Source organism: Rhinoderma darwinii, chromosome 3 (assembly GCF_050947455.1).
Source record: "Rhinoderma darwinii isolate aRhiDar2 chromosome 3, aRhiDar2.hap1, whole genome shotgun sequence".
Taxonomy (NCBI): Eukaryota; Metazoa; Chordata; class Amphibia; order Anura; family Rhinodermatidae; genus Rhinoderma; species Rhinoderma darwinii.
The window spans coordinates 7,509,785-7,535,341 of NC_134689.1; the positions used below are offsets into that span (position 1 = coordinate 7,509,785).

Genomic DNA, 25,557 nt, shown 5'->3' on the forward strand with positions numbered 1-25,557 from the left:
CACAGAACACGTCATAGAGAAGCGTCACTCCACAGAACACGTCACATAGAGAAGCGTCACTCCACAGAACACGCCATATAGAGAAGCGTCACTCCACAGAACACGTCATATAGAGAAGAGTCACTCCACAGAACACGTCACATAGAGAAGCGTCACTCCACAGAACACGTCACATAGAGAAGCGTCACTCCACAGAACACGTCACATAGAGAAGCGTCACTCCACAGAACACGTCACATAGAGAAGCGTCACTCCACAGAACACGTCACATAGAGAAGCGTCACTCCACAGAACACGTCACATAGAGAAGCGTCACTCCACAGAACACGTCATATAGAGAAGCGTCACTCCACAGAACACGTCACATAGAGAAGCGTCACTCCACAGAACACGCCATATAGAGAAGCGTCACTCCACAGAACACGTCATATAGAGAAGCGTCACTCCACAGAACACATCATATAGAGAAGCGTCACTCCACAGAACACGTCATATAGAGAAGCGTCACTCCACAGAACACGTCATATAGAGAAGCGTCACTCCACAGAACACGTCATATAGAGAAGCGTCACTCCACAGAACACGTCATATAGAGAAGCGTCACTCCACAGAACACGTCATATAGAGAAGCGTCACTCCACAGAACACGTCATATAGAGAAGCGTCACTCCACAGAACACGTCACATAGAGAAGCGTCACTCCACAGAACACGCCATATAGAGAAGCGTCACTCCACAGAACACGTCATATAGAGAAGCGTCACTCCACAGAACACATCATATAGAGAAGCGTCACTCCACAGAACACGTCATATAGAGAAGCGTCACTCCACAGAACACGTCATATAGAGAAGCGTCACTCCACAGAACACGTCACATAGAGAAGCGTCACTCCACAGAACACGTCATATAGAGAAGCGTCACTCCACAGAACACGTCATATAGAGAAGCGTCACTCCACAGAACACGTCATATAGAGAAGCGTCACTCCACAGAACACGTCATATAGAGAAGCGTCACTCCACAGAACACGTCATAGAGAAGCGTCACTCCACAGAACACGTCACATAGAGAAGCGTCACTCCACAGAACACGTCACATAGAGAAGCGTCACTCCACAGAACACGCCAGATAGAGAAGCGTCACTCCACAGAACACGTCATATAGAGAAGCGTCACTCCACAGAACACGTCACATAGAGAAGCGTCACTCCACAGAACACGCCAGATAGAGAAGTGTCACTCCACAGAACACGTCACATAGAGAAGCGTCACTCCACAGAACACGTCACATAGAGAAGCGTCACTCCACAGAACGCGTCATATAGAGAAGCGTCACTCCACAGAACACGTCATATAGAGAAGCGTCACTCCACAGAACACGTCACATAGAGAAGCGTCACTCCACAGAACACGTCATATAGAGAAGCGTCACTCCACAGAACACGTCACATAGAGAAGCGTCACTCAACAGAACACGTCACATAGAGAAGCGTCACTCCACAGAACACATCATATAGAGAAGCGTCACTCCACAGAACACGTCACATAGAGAAGCGTCACTCCACAGAACACGTCATATAGAGAAGCGTCACTCCACAGAACACATCACATAGAGAAGCGTCACTCCACAGAACACGTCATATAGAGAAGCGTCACTCCACAGAACACGTCATATAGAGAAGCGTCACTCCACAGAACACGTCATATAGAGAAGCGTCACTCCACAGAACACGTCACATAGAGAAGCGTCACTCCACAGAACACGTCACATAGAGAAGCGTCACTCCACAGAACGCGTCATATAGAGAAGCGTCACTCCACAGAACACGTCACATAGAGAAGCGTCACTCCACAGAACACGTCATATAGAGAAGCGTCACTCCACAGAACACATCACATAGAGAAGCGTCACTCCACAGAACACGTCATATAGAGAAGCGTCACTCCACAGAACACGTCATATAGAGAAGCGTCACTCCACAGAACACGTCATATAGAGAAGCGTCACTCCACAGAACACGTCATATAGAGAAGCGTCACTCCACAGAACACGTCACAAAGAGAAGCGTCACTCCACAGAACACGTCACATAGAGAAGCGTCACTCCACAGAACACGTCACATAGAGAAGCGTCACTCCACAGAACACGTCAGATAGAGAAGCGTCACTCCACAGAACACATCATATAGAGAAGCGTCACTCCACAGAACACGTCATATAGAGAAGCGTCACTCCACAGAACACGTAATATAGAGAAGCGTCACTCCACAGAACACGTCACATAGAGAAGCGTCACTCCACAGAACACGTCATATAGAGAAGCGTCACTCCACAGAACACGTCACATAGAGAAGCGTCACTATACAGAACACGTCATATAGAGAAGCGTCACTCCACAGAACACGTCATATAGAGAAGCGTCACTCCACAGAACACGTCACATAGAGAAGCGTCACTCCACAGAACACGTCATATAGAGAAGCGTCGCTCCACAGAACACGTCATATAGAGAAGCGTCACTCCACAGAACACGTCATATAGAGAAGCGTCGCTCCACAGAACACGTCATATAGAGAAGCCTCACTCCACAGAACACGTCATATAGAGAAGCGTCACTCCACAGAACACATCATATAGAGAAGCGTCACTCCACAGAACACGTCACATAGAGAAGCGTCACTCCACAGAACACGTCATATAGAGAAGCGTCACTCCACAGAACACGTCACATAGAGAAGCATCACTCCACAGAACACGTCACATGGAGAAGCGTCACTCCACAGAACACGTCATATAGAGAAGCGTCACTCCACAGAACACGTCATATAGAGAAGCGTCACTCCACAGAACACGTCATATAGAGAAGCGTCACTCCACAGAACACGTCATATAGAGAAGCGTCACTCCACAGAACACGTCACATAGAGAAGCGTCACTCCACAGAACACGTCATATAGAGAAGCGTCACTCCACAGAACACGTCATATAGAGAAGCGTCACTCCACAGAACACGTCACATAGAGAAGCGTCACTCCACAGAACACGTCATAGAGAAGCGTCACTCCACAGAACACGTCACATAGAGAAGCGTCACTCCACAGAACACGCCATATAGAGAAGCGTCACTCCACAGAACACGTCATAGAGAAGCGTCACTCCACAGAACACGTCATATAGAGAAGCGTCACTCCACAGAACACGTCATATAGAGAAGCGTCACTCCACAGAACTCGTCACATAGAGAAGCGTCACTCCACAGAACACGTCACATAGAGAAGCGTCACTCCACAGAACACGTCACATAGAGAAGCGTCACACCACAGAACACGTCAGATAGAGAAGCGTCACTCCACAGAACACGCCAGATAGAGAAGCGTCACTCCACAGAACACGTCATATAGAGAAGCGTCACTCCACAGAACACGTCACATAGAGAAGCGTCACTCCACAGAACACGTCATATAGAGAAGCGTCACTCCACAGAACACATCATATAGAGAAGCGTCACTCCACAGAACACGTCATATAGAGAAGCGTCACTCCACAGAACACGTCATATAGAGAAGCGTCACTCCACAGAACACGTCATATAGAGAAGCGTCACTCCACAGAACACGCCAGATAGAGAAGCGTCACTCCACAGAACACGTCATATAGAGAAGCGTCACTCCGCAGAACACGTCATATAGAGAAGCGTCACTCCACAGAACATGTCATATAGAGAAGCGTCACTCCACAGAACACGTCATATAGAGAAGCGTCACTCCACAGAACACGTCATATAGAGAAGCGTCACTCCACAGAACACGTCATATAGAGAAGCGTCACTCCACAGAACACGTCACATAGAGAAGCGTCACTCCACAGAACACGTCATATAGAGAAGCGTCACTCCACAGAACACGTCACATAGAGAAGCGTCACTCCACAGAACATGTCATATAGAGAAGCGTCACTCCACAGAACACGTCACATAGAGAAGCGTCACTCCACAGAACACGTCACATAGAGAAGCGTCACTCCCCAGAACACGTCACATAGAGTAGCGTCACTCCACAGAACACGTCACATAGACAAGCGTCACTCCACAGAACACGTCATATAGAGAAGCGTCACTCCACAGAACACGTCACATAGAGAAGCGTCATTTCACAGAACACGTCATAGAGAAGCGTCACTCCACAGAACACGTCACATAGAGAAGCGTCACTCCACAGAACACGTCACATAGAGAAGCGTCACTCCACAGAACACGCCAGATAGAGAAGTGTCACTCCACAGAACACGTCACATAGAGAAGCGTCACTCCACAGAACACGTCACATAGAGAAGCGTCACTCCACAGAACGCGTCATATAGAGAAGCGTCACTCCACAGAACACGTCATATAGAGAAGCGTCACTCCACAGAACACGTCACATAGAGAAGCGTCACTCCACAGAACACGTCATATAGAGAAGCGTCACTCCACAGAACACGTCACATAGAGAAGCGTCACTCAACAGAACACGTCACATAGAGAAGCGTCACTCCACAGAACACATCATATAGAGAAGCGTCACTCCACAGAACACGTCACATAGAGAAGCGTCACTCCACAGAACACGTCATATAGAGAAGCGTCACTCCACAGAACACATCACATAGAGAAGCGTCACTCCACAGAACACGTCATATAGAGAAGCGTCACTCCACAGAACACGTCATATAGAGAAGCGTCACTCCACAGAACACGTCATATAGAGAAGCGTCACTCCACAGAACACGTCACATAGAGAAGCGTCACTCCACAGAACACGTCACATAGAGAAGCGTCACTCCACAGAACGCGTCATATAGAGAAGCGTCACTCCACAGAACACGTCACATAGAGAAGCGTCACTCCACAGAACACGTCATATAGAGAAGCGTCACTCCACAGAACACATCACATAGAGAAGCGTCACTCCACAGAACACGTCATATAGAGAAGCGTCACTCCACAGAACACGTCATAAAGAGAAGCGTCACTCCACAGAACACGTCATATAGAGAAGCGTCACTCCACAGAACACGTCATATAGAGAAGCGTCACTCCACAGAACACGTCACAAAGAGAAGCGTCACTCCACAAAACACGTCACATAGAGAAGCGTCACTCCACAGAACACGTCAGATAGAGAAGCGTCACTCCACAGAACACATCATATAGAGAAGCGTCACTCCACAGAACACGTCATATAGAGAAGCGTCACTCCACAGAACACGTCATATAGAGAAGCGTCACTCCACAGAACACGTCACATAGAGAAGCGTCACTCCACAGAACACGTCATATAGAGAAGCGTCACTCCACAGAACACGTCACATAGAGAAGCGTCACTATACAGAACACGTCATATAGAGAAGCGTCACTCCACAGAACACGTCATATAGAGAAGCGTCACTCCACAGAACACGTCACATAGAGAAGCGTCACTCCACAGAACACGTCATATAGAGAAGCGTCGCTCCACAGAACACGTCATATAGAGAAGCGTCACTCCACAGAACACGTCATATAGAGAAGCGTCGCTCCACAGAACACGTCATATAGAGAAGCGTCACTCCACAGAACACGTCATAGAGAAGCGTCACTCCACAGAACATGTCACATAGAGAAGCGTCACTCCACAGAACACGTCATATAGAGAAGCGTCACTCCACAGAACACGTCACATAGAGAAGCATCACTCCACAGAACACGTCACATGGAGAAGCGTCACTCCACAGAACACGTCATATAGAGAAGCGTCACTCCACAGAACACGTCACATAGAGAAGCGTCACTCCACAGAACACGTCATATAGAGAAGCGTCACTCCACAGAACACGTCATATAGAGAAGCGTCACTCCACAGAACACGTCATATAGAGAAGCGTCACTCCACAGAACACGTCACATAGAGAAGCGTCACTCCACAGAACACGTCATATAGAGAAGCGTCACTCCACAGAACACGTCATATAGAGAAGCGTCACTCCACAGAACACGTCACATAGAGAAGCGTCACTCCACAGAACACGTCATAGAGAAGCGTCACTCCACAGAACACGTCACATAGAGAAGCGTCACTCCACAGAACACGCCATATAGAGAAGCGTCACTCCACAGAACACGTCATAGAGAAGCGTCACTCCACAGAACACGTCATATAGAGAAGCGTCACTCCACAGAACACGTCATATAGAGAAGCGTCACTCCACAGAACTCGTCACATAGAGAAGCGTCACTCCACAGAACACGTCACATAGAGAAGCGTCACTCCACAGAACACGTCACATAGAGAAGCGTCACACCACAGAACACGTCAGATAGAGAAGCGTCACTCCACAGAACACGCCAGATAGAGAAGCGTCACTCCACAGAACACGTCATATAGAGAAGCGTCACTCCACAGAACACGTCACATAGAGAAGCGTCACTCCACAGAACACGTCATATAGAGAAGCGTCACTCCACAGAACACATCATATAGAGAAGCGTCACTCCACAGAACACGTCATATAGAGAAGCGTCACTCCACAGAACACGTCATATAGAGAAGCGTCACTCCACAGAACACGTCATATAGAGAAGCGTCACTCCACAGAACACGCCAGATAGAGAAGCGTCACTCCACAGAACACGTCATATAGAGAAGCGTCACTCCGCAGAACACGTCATATAGAGAAGCGTCACTCCACAGAACATGTCATATAGAGAAGCGTCACTCCACAGAACACGTCATATAGAGAAGCGTCACTCCACAGAACACGTCATATAGAGAAGCGTCACTCCACAGAACACGTCATATAGAGAAGCGTCACTCCACAGAACACGTCACATAGAGAAGCGTCACTCCACAGAACACGTCACATAGAGAAGCGTCACTCCATAGAACACGTCATAGAGAAGCGTCACCCCACAGAACACATCATATAGAGAAGCGTCACTCCACAGAACACATCATATAGAGAAGCGTCACTCCACAGAACACGTCACATAGAGAAGCGTCACTCCACAGAACACGTCATATAGAGAAGCGTCACTCCACAGAACACGTCATATAGAGAAGCGTCACTCCACAGAACACGTCACATAGAGAAGCGTCACTCCACAGAACACGTCATAGAGAAGCGTCACTCCACAGAACACGTCACATAGAGAAGCGTCACTCCACAGAACACGCCATATAGAGAAGCGTCACTCCACAGAACACGTCATAGAGAAGCGTCACTCCACAGAACACGTCATATAGAGAAGCGTCACTCCACAGAACACGTCATATAGAGAAGCGTCACTCCACAGAACTCGTCACATAGAGAAGCGTCACTCCACAGAACACGTCACATAGAGAAGAGTCACTCCACAGAACACGTCACATAGAGAAGCGTCACACCACAGAACACGTCAGATAGAGAAGCGTCACTCCACAGAACACGCCAGATAGAGAAGCGTCACTCCACAGAACACGTCATATAGAGAAGCGTCACTCCACAGAACACGTCACATAGAGAAGCGTCACTCCACAGAACACGTCATATAGAGAAGCGTCACTCCACAGAACACATCATATAGAGAAGCGTCACTCCACAGAACACGTCATATAGAGAAGCGTCACTCCACAGAACACGTCATATAGAGAAGCGTCACTCCACAGAACACGTCATATAGAGAAGCGTCACTCCACAGAACACGCCAGATAGAGAAGCGTCACTCCACAGAACACGTCATATAGAGAAGCGTCACTCCGCAGAACACGTCATATAGAGAAGCGTCACTCCACAGAACATGTCATATAGAGAAGCGTCACTCCACAGAACACGTCATATAGAGAAGCGTCACTCCACAGAACACGTCATATAGAGAAGCGTCACTCCACAGAACACGTCATATAGAGAAGCGTCACTCCACAGAACACGTCACATAGAGAAGCGTCACTCCACAGAACACGTCATATAGAGAAGCGTCACTCCACAGAACACGTCACATAGAGAAGCGTCACTCCATAGAACACGTCATAGAGAAGCGTCACCCCACAGAACACATCATATAGAGAAGCGTCACTCCACAGAACACATCATATAGAGAAGCGTCACTCCACAGAACACGTCATATAGAGAAGCGTCACTCCACAGAACACATCATATAGAGAAGCGTCACTCCACAGAACACGTCACATAGAGAAGCGTCACTCCACAGAACACGTCATATAGAGAAGCGTCACTCCACAGAACACGTCACATAGAGAAGCGTCACTCCACAGAACACGTCACATAGAGAAGCGTCACTCCACAGAACACATCACATAGAGAAGCGTCACTCCACAGAACACGTCATATAGAGAAGCGTCACTCCACAGAACACGTCATATAGAGAAGCGTCACTCCACAGAACACGTCATATAGAGAAGCGTCACTCCAGAGAACACGTTATAGAGAAGCGTCACTCCACAGAACACGTCATATAGAGAAGCGTCACTCCACAGAACACGTCACATAGAGAAGCGTCACTCCACGGAACACGTCACATAGAGAAGCGTCACTCCACGGAACACGTCACATAGAGAAGCGTCACTCCACGGAACACGTCACATAGAGAAGCGTCACTCCACAGAACACATCACATAGAGAAGCGTCACTCCACAGAACACGTCACATAGAGAAGCGTCACTCCACAGAACACGTCATATAGAGAAGCGTCACTCCACAGAACACGTCATATAGAGAAGCGTCACTCCACAGAACACGTCACATAGAGAAGCGTCACTCCACAGAACACGTCATATAGAGAAGCGTCACTCCACAGAACACGTCATATAGAGAAGCGTCACTCCACAGAACACGCCAGATAGAGAAGCGTCACTCCACAGAACACGTCATATAGAGAAGCGTCACTCCACAGAACACATCACATAGAGAAGCGTCACTCCACAGAACACGTCAGATAGAGAAGCGTCACTCCACAGAACACGTCATATAGAGAAGCGTCACTCCACAGAACACGTCATATAGAGAAGCGTCACTCCACAGAACACGTCACATAGAGAAGCGTCACTCCACAGAACACGTCATATAGAGAAGCGTCACTCCACAGAACACGTCACATAGAGAAGCGTCACTATACAGAACACGTCATATAGAGAAGCGTCACTCCACAGAACACGTCATATAGAGAAGCGTCACTCCACAGAACACGTCATATAGAGAAGCGTCACTCCACAGAACACGTCATATAGAGAAGCGTCATTCCACAGAACTCGTCACATAGAGAAGCGTCACTCCACAGAACACGTCACATAGAGAAGCGTCACTCCACAGAACACGTCACATAGAGAAGCGTCACTCCACAGAACACGTCAGATAGAGAAGCGTCACTCCACAGAACACGCCAGATAGAGAAGCGTCACTCCACAGAACACGTCATATAGAGAAGCGTCACTCCACAGAACACGTCACATAGAGAAGCGTCACTCCACAGAACACGTCATATAGAGAAGCGTCACTCCACAGAACACATCATATAGAGAAGCGTCACTCCACAGAACACGTCATATAGAGAAGCGTCACTCCACAGAACACGTCATATAGAGAAGCGTCACTCCACAGAACACGTCATATAGAGAAGCGTCACTCCACAGAACACGCCAGATAGAGAAGCGTCACTCCACAGAACACGTCATATAGAGAAGCGTCACTCCACAGAACACGTCATATAGAGAAGCGTCACTCCACAGAACACGTCATATAGAGAAGCGTCACTCCACAGAACACGTCATATAGAGAAGCGTCACTCCACAGAACACGTCACATAGAGAAGCGTCACTCCACAGAACACGTCATATAGAGAAGCGTCACTCCACAGAACACGTCACATAGAGAAGCGTCACTTCACAGAACACGTCACATAGAGAAGCGTCACTCCACAGAACACGTCACATAGAGAAGCGTCACTCCACAGAACACGTCACATAGAGAAGCGTCACTCCACAGAACACGTCACATAGAGAAGCGTCACTCCACAGAACATGTCATATAGAGAAGCGTCACTCCACAGAACACGTCACATAGAGAAGCGTCACTCCACAGAACACGTCACATAGAGAAGCGTCACTCCCCAGAACACGTCATATAGAGAAGCGTCACTCCAGAGAACACGTCACATAGAGAAGCGTCATTTCACAGAACACGTCATAGAGAAGCGTCACTCCACAGAACACGTCATATAGAGAAGCGTCACTCCACAGAACACGTCACATAGAGAAGCGTCACTTCACAGAACACGTCACATAGAGAAGCGTCACTCCACAGAACACGTCACATAGACAAGCGTCACTCCACAGAACACGTCACATAGAGAAGCGTCATTTCACAGAACACGTCATAGAGAAGCGTCACTCCACAGAACACGTCACATAGAGAAGAATCACTCCACAGAACATGTCACATAGAGAAGTGTCACTCCACAGAACACGTCACATAGAGAAGCGTCACTCCACAGAACACGTCACATAGAGAAGCGTCACTCCACAGAACACGCCATATAGAGAAGCGTCACTCCACAGAACACACCAGATAGAGAAGCGTCACTCTACAGAACACGTCACATAGAGAAGCGTCACTCCACAGAACACGTCATATAGAGAAGCGTCACTCCACAGAACACGTCACATAGAGAAGCGTCACTCCACAGAACACGTCATATAGAGAAGCGTCACTCCACAGAACACGTCATATAGAGAAGCGTCACTCCGCAGAACACATCATATAGAGAAGCCTCACTCCACAGAACACGTCATATGGAGAAGCGTGACTCCACAGAACACGTCACATAGAGAAGCGTCACTCCACAGAACACGTCACATAGAGAAGCGTCACTCCACAGAACACGTCATATAGAGAAGCGTCACTCCACAGAACACGTCACATAGAGAAGCGTCACTCCACAGAACACGTCACATAGAGAAGCGTCACTCCACAGAACACGTCATAGAGAAGCGTCACCCCACAGAACACGTCATATAGAGAAGCGTCACTCCACAGAACACGTCATATAGAGCAGCGTCACTCCACAGAACACGTCATATAGAGAAGCGTCACTCCACAGAACACGTCATATAGAGAAGCGTCACTCCACAGAACACATCACATAGAGAAGCGTCACTCCACAGAACACGTCATATAGAGCAGCGTCACTCCACAGAACACGTCATATAGAGAAGCGTCACTCCACAGAACACGTCACATAGAGAAGCGTCACTCCACAGAACACGTCATAGAGAAGCGTCACTCCACAGAACACATCACATAGAGAAGCGTCACTCCACAGAACACGCCACATAGAGAAGCGTCACTCCACAGAGCACGTCATATAGAGAAGCGTCACTCCACAGAACACGCCAGATAGAGAAGCGTCACTCCACAGAACACGTCATAGAGAAGCGTCACTCCACAGAACACGTCATAGAGAAGCGTCACTCCACAGAACTCGTCACATAGAGAAGCGTCACTCCACAGAACACGTCACATAGAGAAGCGTCACTCCACAGAACACGTCACATAGAGAAGCGTCACTCCACAGAACACGTCATATAGAGAAGCGCCACTCCACAGAACGCGTCATATAGAGAAGCGTCACTCCACAGAACTTGTCACATAGAGAAGCGTCACTGCACAGGACACGTCATATAGAGAAGCGTCACTCCACAGAACACGTCACATAGAGAAGCGTCACTCCACAGAACACGTCACATAGAGAAGCGTCACTCCACAGAACACGTCATATAGAGAAGCGTCACTCCACAGAACACGTCACATAGAGAAGCGTCACTCCACAGAACACGTCACATAGAGAAGCGTCACTCCACAGAACACGCCACATAGAGAAGCGTCACTCCACAGAACACGTCATATAGAGAAGCGTCACTCCACAGAACACGTCACATAGAGAAGCGTCACTCCACAGAACACGTCATATAGAGAAGCGTCACTCCACAGAACACGTCATATAGAGAAGCGTCACTCCACAGAACACGTCACATAGAGAAGCGTCACTCCACAGAACACGTCAGATAGAGAAGCGTCACTCCACAGAACACGTCAGATAGAGAAGCGTCACTCCACAGAACACGTCATATAGAGAAGCGTCACTCCACAGAACACGTCATATAGAGAAGCGTCACTCCACAGAACACGTCATATAGAGAAGCGTCACTCCACAGAACACGCCACATAGAGAAGCGTCACTCCATAGAACACGTCACATAGAGAAGCGTCACTCCACAGAACACGTCATATAGAGAAGCGTCACTCCACAGAACACGTCACATAGAGAAGCGTCACTCCACAGAACACGTCATATAGAGAAGCGTCACTCCACAGAACACGTCATATAGAGAAGCGTCACCCACAGAACACGTCATATAGAGAAGCGTCACTCCACAGAACACTTCCTATAGAGAAGCGTCACTCCACAGAACACGTCAGATAGAGAAGCGTCACTCCACAGAACACGTCATATAGAGAAGCGTCACTCCACAGAACACGTCATGTAGAGAAGCGTCACTCCACAGAACACGTCATATAGAGAAGCGTCACTCCACAGAACACGCCACATAGAGAAGCGTCACTCCACAGAACACATCATATAGAGAAGCGTCACTCCACAGAACACGTCATATAGAGAAGCGTCACTATACAGAACACGCCATATAGAGAAGCGTCACTCCACAGAACACGTCATATAGAGAAGCGTCACTCCACAGAACACACCATATAGAGAAGCGTCACTATACAGAACACGTCACATAGAGAAGCGTCACTCCACAGAACACGTCACATAGAGAAGCGTCACTCCACAGAACACGTCATATAGAGAAGCGTCACTCCACAGAACACGTCATATAGAGAAGCGTCACTCCCCAGAACACGTGACATAGAGAAGCGTCACTCCACAGAACACGTCATATAGAGAAGCGTCACTCCACAGAACACGTCACATAGAGAAGCGTCACTCCACAGAACACGTCACATAGAGAAGCGTCACTCCACAGAACACGTCACATAGAGAAGCGTCACTCCACAGAACACGTCACATAGAGAAGCGTCACTCCACAGAACACGTCACATAGAGAAGCGTCACTCCCCAGAACACGTCAGATAGAGAAGCGTCACTCCACAGAACACGTCACATAGAGAAGCGTCACTCCACAGAACACGCCATATAGAGAAGCGTCACTCCACAGAACACGTCATATAGAGAAGTGTCACTCCACAGAACACGTCACATAGAGAAGCGTCACTCCACAGAACACGTCATATAGAGAAGCGTCACTCCACAGAACACGTCATCTAGAGAAGCGTCACTCCACAGAACACGTCATATAGAGAAGCGTCACTCCACAGAACCCATCACATAGAGAAGCGTCACTCCACAGAACACGTCATATAGAGAAGCGTCACTCCACAGAACACGTCATCTAGAGAAGCGTCACTCCACAGAACACATCATATAGAGAAGCGTCACTCCACAGAACACGGCCAGAGTATCACAAGTGTTCTTGTCAGGGAATCATGTATGGACAGTGATGTCATAAGCTTTGAGATGTCGGATACACAGGATTCCGCTGGCTTTTGGCCGGGGATTTCATAGTTGAAAGCTCCTGACATCACTGTCCATATATGGACAGCGATGTCAGGGGCTTCCCTGGGGCCGGAATACCCAGGTCGAGTGCTACCTGATGCTCTCCTGGGGATTCCAGACGTGGGAAAGCTCCCTAAAATATAAGTTTAACGTATACCTGTGACGGATGCCATACATTGTCCAACGTATACTAGACAGACGGAGACCAAAAGGACACTCTTTTGAACTCCGTCGGGCTAATGGAACCCTATGGCGGGGGTATGCTGTGGCTGGCACTGTATGGGGGGTATGCTGTGGCTGGCACTGTATGGGGGGTATGCTGTGGCTGGCACTGTATGGGGGGTATGCTGTGGCTGGCACTGTATGTTGATATGTTGTGGCTGCCACTGTATGGGGGGTATGCTGTGGCTGGCACTGTATGGGGGGTATGCTGTGGCTGCACTGTATGGGGGTATGCTGTGGCTGGCACTGTATGGGGGGTATGCTGTGGCTGGCACTGTATGGGGGGTATGCTGTGGCTGCACTGTATGGGGGTATGCTGTGGCTGGCACTGTATGGGGGGTACACTGTGGTTGGCACTGTATGGGTGGTACACTGTGGCTGCCACTGTATAGGGGTATGCTGTGGCTGGCACTGTATGGGGATATGTTGTGGCTGCCACTGTATGGGGGTATGCTGTGGCTGGCACTGTATGGGGGGTATGCTGTGGCTGGCACTGTATGGGGGGTACACGGTGGTTAGCAATGTATAGAGGTATGCTGTGGCTGGCACTGTATGGGGGGTACCCTGTGGTTGGCACTGTATGGGTGGTACACTGTAGTTGGCACTGTATAGGGTGTAAGCTGTGACGGGCAATGACTATGTATGGGGGGGTACACTGCGGTGGACGTTATACAATACGGCTGGCACAATGTGCCCCTTTAAAGCTCCTGCTGTGCCCTTACCTTAGTCCTGGGTCTGTCCCACCGCTGCGCCTTGTTGACAATGTTACATAATGACTGCGGGTGAGACATTGTCGCGTAGCGTCGCCAACAAAGAGCAATAAGGCGATATAGAAGAAGGTGGTAAAATGTATTATTCTTCTATTGTCTGGCCAAACAACCCTAAAAAAGGTGGAAAACCCTTTAACATCCTGCAACTTGTGCAAAACTCGTGCGCCCTCCGTCTTTTCACTGTCACGAGATTCTCTTGTATCCCTCCTGACTACAACTCTTACAAATCCCAACAAAATCCCCTCTACCTGCGTCTAAAAAACAATAGTTGCATCCGCAGGTGACTGAGGAGGTGAGTTTAGAGCGCACATGTGGTGCGGCAGCGACAGCGTCACTTATATACATTTGTGGCTAATTCTGCGACTATTTTAGATGCTGCGCCTGAATTGGCGCAGAGGCAGCCCGGTCTTTGGTCTCTTCATGCCCCCCAGGTGTGTCCCTCCTCCCGGTGTCGGCTCCTCCTCCTGCCCGCCCTCGTCCTCAGCGCCACTTATGAGTTGCCCTGTGCGCCCTTTCACTCCGTATCCCAGCATGGAGCTGACAGCGCAGCAGCACCGCATCCCCCTGAACGACGGCAACAGCATCCCGCTCCTGGGGCTGGGGACCTACTCCTCTCCTGCCACGGTCAGTCATATCATATAAAAGTCGCAGCTGTAATAACCTTATTACAGTTATAATAACCCCTAACATTACTGCGATGTCTCCAGAACTTTTATAACCCAATTACTCCTGTAATACTCCTAGTACTACTGCCCTAATCACTATCACAATACTACTCCACTACTTCTGTAATAACCCTAATACTCCTATTATATCTTTATTACTACTATACAAAAAATAATAATTATTATTATATTACCCTAGTACAACTATAATATACTATTATATCAGGTTATACCAACAATTATAGGGCAATCCCCTGGTTCTGTGTAATAATAACCCTGATACTTCTCTTATACTCCTGGTTCTTTTATAATAACCTGATTATTTTAGTATCTTCTTGCTGCTGTTCTGCCCTTATTACTGTTACTCTTATTACTACCCTATAACTTTTATCATAAAACCAATACTCTCTTTAATATACTCACCATTGCTATAATAACCATGTTACTCCTATAATATCCCTTTTACCTGTATGATACACCCTGTTACTCCCGTTATACTCTTTTAAAGGCAGTAGTAATAATCTAGTGTTGCTCTGTAATACTTTTATATGCATTATATTACTACTATAATACCCCTGATGCTAAATGATTACCCTATAATTGTTGGTATAACCTGATCACTGAATAGTAAGCATAGTACTTCTTTAATATCTCAATTACTCCTATAATATCCCTCCTACTACTGTAATATCCTTATTACTCCTATAATAACCCTCCTACTGCTGTAATATCCCTATTACTCCTATAATAACCCTCCTACTGCTGTAATATCCCTATTACTCCTATAATAACCCTCCTACTGCTGTAATATCCCTATTACTCCTATAATAACCCTCCTACTACTGTAATATCCAATTACTCCTATAATAACCCTCCTACTACTGTAATATCCCAATTACTCCTATAATAACCCTCCTACTACTGTAATATCCCAATTACTCTTATAATAACCCTCCTACTACTGTAATATCCCAATTACTCCTATAATAACCCTCCTACTACTGTAATATCCCAATTACTCTTATAATAACCCTCCTACTGCTGTAATATCCCTATTACTCCTATAATAACCCTCCTACTACTGTAATATCCCTATTACTCCTATAATAACCCTCCTTCTACTGTAATATCCCTATTACTCCTATAATAACCCTCCTACTACTGTAATATCCCAATTACTCCTATAATAACCCTCCTACTACTGTAATATCTCTATTACTCCTATAATAACCCTCCTACTGCTGTAATATCCCTATTACTCCTATAATATCCCTCCTACTACTGTAATATCCCTATTACTCCTATAATAACCCTCCTACTACTGTAATATCCCTATTACTCCTATAATAACCCTCCTTCTACTGTAATATCCCTATTACTCCTATAATAACCCTCCTACTACTGTAATATCCCTATTACTCCTATAATAACCCTCCTACTCCTGTAATTTCCCTATTACTCCAATAATAACTCTCCTACTACTGTAATATCCCTATTACTCCTATAATAACCCTCCTACTACTGTAATATCCCAATTACTCCTATAATATCCCTCCTACTGCTGTAATATCCCTATTACTCCTATAATAACCCTCCTACTACTGTAATATCCCTATTACTCCTATAATAACCCTCCTTCTACTGTAATATCCCTATTACTCCTATAATAACCCTCCTACTACTGTAATATCCCAATTACTCCTATAATAACCCTCCTACTACTGTAATATCTCTATTACTCCTATAATAACCCTCCTACTGCTGTAATATCCCTATTACTCCTATAATATCCCTCCTACTACTGTAATATCCCTATTACTCCTATAATAACCCTCCTACTACTGTAATATCCCTATTACTCCTATAATAACCCTCCTTCTACTGTAATATCCCTATTACTCCTATAATAACCCTCCTACTACTGTAATATCCCTATTACTCCTATAATAACCCTCCTACTCCTGTAATTTCCCTATTACTCCAATAATAACTCTCCTACTACTGTAATATCCCTATTACTCCTATAATAACCCTCCTTCTACTGTAATATCCCTATTAGTCCTATAATAACCCTCCTACTACTGTAATATCTCTATTACCCCTATAATAACCTTCCTACTACTGTAATATCCCTATTACTCCTATAATAACCCTCCTACTACTGTAATATCCTTATTACTCCTATAATAACCCTCCTACTGCTGTAATATCCCTATTACTCCTATAATAACCCTCCTACTGCTGTAATATCCCTATTACTCCTATAATAACCCTCCTACTGCTGTAATATCCCTATTACTCCTATAATAACCCTCCTACTACTGTAATATCCCAATTACTCCTATAATAACCCTCCTACTACTGTAATATCCCAATTACTCCTATAATATCCCCCTACTACTGTAATATCCCAATTACTCTTATAATAACCCTCCTACTACTGTAATATCCCAATTACTCCTATAATAACCCTCCTACTACTGTAATATCCCAATTACTCTTATAATAACCCTCCTACTACTGTAATATCCCTATTACTCCTATAATAACCCTCCTACTACTGTAATATCCCTATTACTCCTATAATAACCCTCCTACTGCTGTAATATCCCTATTACTCTTATAATAACCCTCCTACTGCTGTAATATCCCTATTACTCCTATATAACCCTCCTACTACTGTAATATCCCTATTACTCCTATAATAACCCTCCTTCTACTGTAATATCCCTATTACTCCTATAATAACCCTCCTACTACTGTAATATCCCAATTACTCCTATAATAACCCTCCTACTACTGTAATATCTCTATTACTCCTATAATAACCCTCCTACTGCTGTAATATCCCTATTACTCCTATAATATCCCTCCTACTACTGTAATATCCCTATTACTCCTATAATAACCCTCCTACTACTGTAATATCCCTATTACTCCTATAATAACCCTCCTTCTACTGTAATATCCCTATTACTCCTATAATAACCCTCCTACTACTGTAATATCCCTATTACTCCTATAATAACCCTCCTACTCCTGTAATTTCCCTATTACTCCAATAATAACTCTCCTACTACTATAATATCCCTATTACTCCTATAATAACCCTCCTACTACTGTAATATCCCAATTACTCCTATAATATCCCTCCTACTGCTGTAATATCCCTATTACTCCTATAATAACCCTCCTACTACTGTAATATCCCTATTACTCCTATAATAACCCTCCTTCTACTGTAATATCCCTATTACTCCTATAATAACCCTCCTACTACTGTAATATCCCAATTACTCCTATAATAACCCTCCTACTACTGTAATATCTCTATTACTCCTATAATAACCCTCCTACTGCTGTAATATCCCTATTACTCCTATAATATCCCTCCTACTACTGTAATATCCCTATTACTCCTATAATAACCCTCCTACTACTGTAATATCCCTATTACTCCTATAATAACCCTCCTTCTACTGTAATATCCCTATTACTCCTATAATAACCCTCCTACTACTGTAATATCCCTATTACTCCTATAATAACCCTCCTACTCCTGTAATTTCCCTATTACTCCAATAATAACTCTCCTACTACTGTAATATCCCTATTACTCCTATAATAACCCTCCTACTACTGTAATATCCCAATTACTCCTATAATATCCCTCCTACTGCTGTAATATCCCTATTACTCCTATAATAACCCTCCTACTACTGTAATATCCCAATTACTCCTATAATATCCCTCCTACTGCTGTAATATCCCTATTACTCCTATAATAACCCTCCTACTACTGTAATATCCCTATTACTCCTATAATAACCCTCCTTCTACTGTAATATCCCTATTACTCCTATAATAACCCTCCTACTACTGTAATATCCCAATTACTCCTATAATAACCCTCCTACTACTGTAATATCTCTATTACTCCTATAATAACCCTCCTACTGCTGTAATATCCCTATTACTCCTATAATATCCCTCCTACTACTGTAATATCCCTATTACTCCTATAATAACCCTCCTACTACTGTAATATCCCTATTACTCCTATAATAACCCTCCTTCTACTGTAATATCCCTATTACTCCTATAATAACCCTCCTACTACTGTAATATCCCTATTACTCCTATAATAACCCTCCTACTCCTGTAATTTCCCTATTACTCCAATAATAACTCTCCTACTACTGTAATATCCCTATTACTCCTATAATAACCCTCCTACTACTGTAATATCCCAATTACTCCTATAATATCCCTCCTACTGCTGTAATATCCCTATTACTCCTATAATAACCCTCCTACTCCTGTAATATCCCTATTACTCCTATAATAACCCTCCTACTACTGTAATATCCCAATTACTCCTATAATATCCCTCCTACTGCTGTAATATCCCTATTACTCCTATAATAACCCTCCTACTCCTGTAATATCCCTATTACTCCTATAATAACCCTCCTACTACTGTAATATCCCTATTACTCCTATAATAACCCTGCTACTGCTGTAATATCACTATTACTCCTATAATAACCCTCCTACTACTGTAATATCCCTATTACTCCTATAATAACCCTCCTACTACTGTAATATCCCAATTACTCCTATAATATCCCTCCTACTGCTGTAATATCCCTATTACTCCTATAATAACCCTCCTACTGCTGTAATATCCCTATTACTCCTATAATAACCCTCCTACTGCTGTAATATCCCTATTACTCCTATAATAACCCTCCTACTACTGTAATATCTCTATTACTCCTATAATAACTCTCCTACTGCTGTAATATCCCTATTACTCCAATAATAACTCTCCTACTACTGTAATATCCCTATTACTCCTATAATAACCCTCCTACTCCTGTAATATCCCTATTACACCTATAATAACCCTCCTACTACTGTAATATCCCTATTACTACTATAATAACCCTCCTACTGCTGTAATATCCCTATTACTCCTATAATATCCCTCCTACTGCTGTAATATCCCTATTACTCGTATAATAACCCTCCTACTGCTGTAATATCCCTATTACTCCTATAATAACCCTCCTACTACTGTAATATCTCTGTTTCTCCTATAATAACCCTCCTACTACTGTAATATCTCTGTTTCTCCTATAATAACCCTCCTACTACTGTAATATCCCTATTACTCCTATAATAACCCTCCTACTACTGTAATATCCCTATTACTCCTATAATAACCCTCCTACTGCTGTAATATCCCTATTACTCCTATAATGACCCTCCTACTGCTGTAATATCCCTATTACTCCTATAATAACCCTCCTACTGCTGTAATATCCCTATTACTCCTATAATAACCCTCCTACTGCTGTAATATCCCTATTACTCCTATAATAACCCTCCTACTACTGTAATATCCCAATTACTCCTATAATATCCCTCCTACTGCTGTAATATCTCTATTACTCCTATAATAACCCTCCTACTGCTGTAATATCCTTATTACTCCTATAATAACCCTCCTACTACTGTAATATCCCTATTACTCCTATAATAACCCTCCTACTACTGTAATATCCCTATTACTCCTATAATGACCCTCCTACTGCTGTAATATCCCTATTACTCCTATAATGACCCTCCTACTGCTGTAATATCTCTATTACTCCTATAATAACCCTCCTACTGCTGTAATATCTCTATTACTCCTATAATAACCCTCCTACTACTGTAATATCCCTATTACTCCTATAATAACCCTCCTACTGCTGTAATATCTCTATTACTCCTATAATATCCCTCCTACTGCTGTAATATCCCTATTACTCCTATAATAACCCTCCTACTCCTGTAATTTCCCTATTACTCCTATAATATCCCTGCTACTGCTGTAATATCCCTATTACTCCTATAATAACCCTCCTACTACTGTAATATCCCAATTACTCCTATAATAACCCTCCTACTGCTGTAATATCTCTATTACTCCTATAATAACCCTCCTACTGCTGTAATATCTCTATTACTCCTATAATATCCCTCCTACTGCTGTAATATCCCTATTACTCCTATAATAACCCTCCTACTGCTGTAATATCTCTATTACTCCTATAATAACCCTCCAACTACTGTAATATCCTTATTACTCCTATAATAACCCTCCTACTACTGTAATATCCCTATTACTCCTATAATAACCCTCCTACTACTGTAATATCCCTATTACTCCTATAATAACCCTCCTACTGCTGTAATATCCCTATTACTCCTATAATAACCCTCCTACTGCTGTAATATCTCTATTACTCCTATAATGACCCTCCTACTGCTGTAATATCCCTATTACTCCTATAATAACCCTCCTACTACTGTAATATCCCTATTACTCCTATAATAACCCTCCTACTCCTGTAATATCCCTATTACTCCTATAATAACCCTCCTACTACTATAATATCCATATTACTCCTATAATAACCCTCCTACTACTGTAATATCCTTATTACTCCTATAATATCCCTCCTACTACTGTAATATCCCTATTACTCCTATAATAACTCTCCTACTGCTGTAATATCTCTATTACTCCTATAATATCCCTCCTACTACTGTAATATCTCTATTACTCCTATAATGACCCTCCTACTACTGTAATATCCCTATTACTCCTATAATAACCCTCCTTCTACTGTAATATCCCTATTACTCCTATAATAACCCTCCTACTACTGTAATATCCCTATTACTCCTATAATATCCCTCCTACTACTGTAATATCCCTATTACTCCTATAATAACCCTCCTACTACTGTAATATCCCTATTACTCCTATAATAACCCTCCTACTGCTGTAATATCTCTATTACTCCTATAATAACCCTCCTACTGCTGTAATATCCCTATTACTCCTATAATAACCCTCCTACTGCTGTAATATCTCTATTACTCCTATAATATCCCTCCTACTACTGTAATATCTCTATTACTCCTATAATAACCCTCCTACTACTGTAATATCACTATTACTCCTATAATAACCCTCCTACTGCTGTAATATCTCTATTACTCCTATAATATCCCTCCTACTACTGTAATATCTCTATTACTCCTATAATGACCCTCCTACTGCTGTAATATCTCTATTACTCCTATAATAACCCTCCTACTACTGTAATATCCCTATTACTCCTATAATGACCCTCCTACTGCTGTAATATCCCTATTATTCCTATAATAACCCTCCTACTGCTGTAATATCTCTATTACTCCTATAATATCCCTCCTACTACTGTAATATCCCTATTACTCCTATAATAACCCTCCTACTGCTGTAATATCCCTATTACTCCTATAATAACCCTCCTACTACTGTAATATCACTATTACTCCTATAATAACCCTCCTACTACTGTAATATCCCTATTACTCCTATAATAACCCTCCTACTGCTGTAATATCCCTATTACTACTATAATAACCCTCCTACTGCTGTAATATCCATATTACTCCTATAATAACCCTCCTACTACTGTAATATCCCTATTACTCCTATAATAACCCTCCTACTGCTGTAATATCCCTATTACTCCTATAATAACCCTCCTACTGCTGTAATATCCCTATTACTCCTATAATAACCCTCCTACTACTGTAATATCACTATTACTCCTATAATAACCCTCCTACTGCTGTAATATCCCTATTACTACTATAATAACCCTCCTACTACTGTAATATCACTATTACTCCTATAATAACCCTCCTACTACTGTAATATCACTATTACTCCTATAATAACCCTCCTACTGCTGTAATATCCCTATTACTACTATAATATCCCTCCTACTGCTGTAATATCCCTATTACTCCTATAATAACCCTCCTACTGCTGTAATATCCCTATTACTCCTATAATAACCCTCCTACTACTGTAATATCCCTATTACTCCTATAATAACCCTCCTACTACTGTAATATCCCTATTACTCCTATAATAACCCTCCTTCTACTGTAATATCCCTATTACTCCTATAATAACCCTCCTACTACTGTAATATCCCTATTACTCCTATAATATCCCTCCTACTACTGTAATATCCCTATTACTCCTATAATAACCCTCCTACTACTGTAATATCCCTATTACTCCTATAATAACCCTCCTACTGCTGTAATATCTCTATTACTCCTATAATAACCCTCCTACTGCTGTAATATCCCTATTACTCCTATAATAACCCTCCTACTGCTGTAATATCTCTATTACTCCTATAATATCCCTCCTACTACTGTAATATCTCTATTACTCCTATAATAACCCTCCTACTACTGTAATATCACTATTACTCCTATAATAACCCTCCTACTGCTGTAATATCTCTATTACTCCTATAATATCCCTCCTACTACTGTAATATCTCTATTACTCCTATAATATCCCTCCTACTACTGTAATATCTCTATTACTCCTATAATGACCCTCCTACTGCTGTAATATCTCTATTACTCCTATAATATCCCTCCTACTACTGTAATATCTCTATTACTCCTATAATGACCCTCCTACTGCTGTAATATCTCTATTACTCCTATAATAACCCTCCTACTACTGTAATATCCCTATTACTCCTATAATAACCCTCCTACTACTGTAATATCACTATTACTCCTATAATAACTCTCCTACTCCTGTAATATCCCTATTACTCCTATAATAACCCTCCTACTACTGTAATATCCCTATTACTCCTATAATGACCCTCCTACTGCTGTAATATCCCTATTATTCCTATAATAACCCTCCTACTGCTGTAATATCTCTATTACTCCTATAATATCCCTCCTACTACTGTAATATCCCTATTACTCCTATAATAACCCTCCTACTGCTGTAATATCCCTATTACTCCTATAATAACCCTCCTACTACTGTAATATCACTATTACTCCTATAATAACCCTCCTACTACTGTAATATCCCTATTACTCCTATAATAACCCTCCTACTGCTGTAATATCCCTATTACTACTATAATAACCCTCCTACTGCTGTAATATCCATATTACTCCTATAATAACCCTCCTACTACTGTAATATCCCTATTACTCCTATAATAACCCTCCTACTGCTGTAATATCCCTATTACTCCTATAATAACCCTCCTACTGCTGTAATATCCCTATTACTCCTATAATAACCCTCCTACTACTGTAATATCACTATTACTCCTATAATAACCCTCCTACTGCTGTAATATCCCTATTACTACTATAATAACCCTCCTACTACTGTAATATCACTATTACTCCTATAATAACCCTCCTACTACTGTAATATCACTATTACTCCTATAATAACCCTCCTACTGCTGTAATATCCCTATTACTACTATAATATCCCTCCTACTGCTGTAATATCCCTATTACTCCTATAATAACCCTCCTACTGCTGTAATATCCCTATTACTCCTATAATGACCCTCCTACTGCTGTAATATCCCTATTACTCCTATAATAACCCTCCTACTACTGTAATATCCCTATTACTCCTATAATAACCCTCCTACTACTGTAATATCCCTATTACTCCTATAATAACCCTCCTACTACTGTAATATCCTTATTACTCCTATAATAACCCTCCTACTACTGTAATATCACTATTACTCCTATAATAACCCTCCTACTGCTGTAATATCCCTATTACTCCTATAATGACCCTCCTACTGCTGTAATATCCCTATTACTCCTATAATAACCCTCCTACTCCTGTAATATCACTATTACTCCTATAATAACCCTCCTACTGCTGTAATATCCCTATTACTCCTATAATGACCCTCCTACTGCTGTAATATCCCTATTACTCCTATAATAACCCTCCTACTACTGTAATATCACTATTACTCCTATAATAACCCTCCTACTGCTGTAATATCCCTATTACTACTATAATATCCCTCCTACTGCTGTAATATCCCTATTACTCCTATAATAACCCTCCTACTGCTGTAATATCCCTATTACTCCTATAATAACCCTCCTACTACTGTAATATCCCTATTACTCCTATAATAACCCTCCTACTACTGTAATATCCCTATTACTCCTATAATAACCCTCCTTCTACTGTAATATCCCTATTACTCCTATAATAACCCTCCTACTACTGTAATATCCCTATTACTCCTATAATATCCCTCCTACTACTGTAATATCCCTATTACTCCTATAATAACCCTCCTACTACTGTAATATCCCTATTA

General features: G+C 43.3%; 1 protein-coding gene across 1 annotated transcript in view; it reads left to right on the forward strand.

Moving 5' to 3' along the window:
* The first annotated feature begins 15,128 nt into the window (after positions 1-15,128).
* The window catches only part of LOC142748643 (aldo-keto reductase family 1 member D1-like), a 45,115-nt gene continuing 34,686 nt past the window's right edge, over positions 15,129-25,557 (forward strand). The window contains exon 1 of the mRNA XM_075855790.1: positions 15,129-15,260. Within this exon, the coding sequence (XP_075711905.1) occupies positions 15,129-15,260 (132 nt within the window). The remainder of the gene's footprint in view (positions 15,261-25,557) is intronic.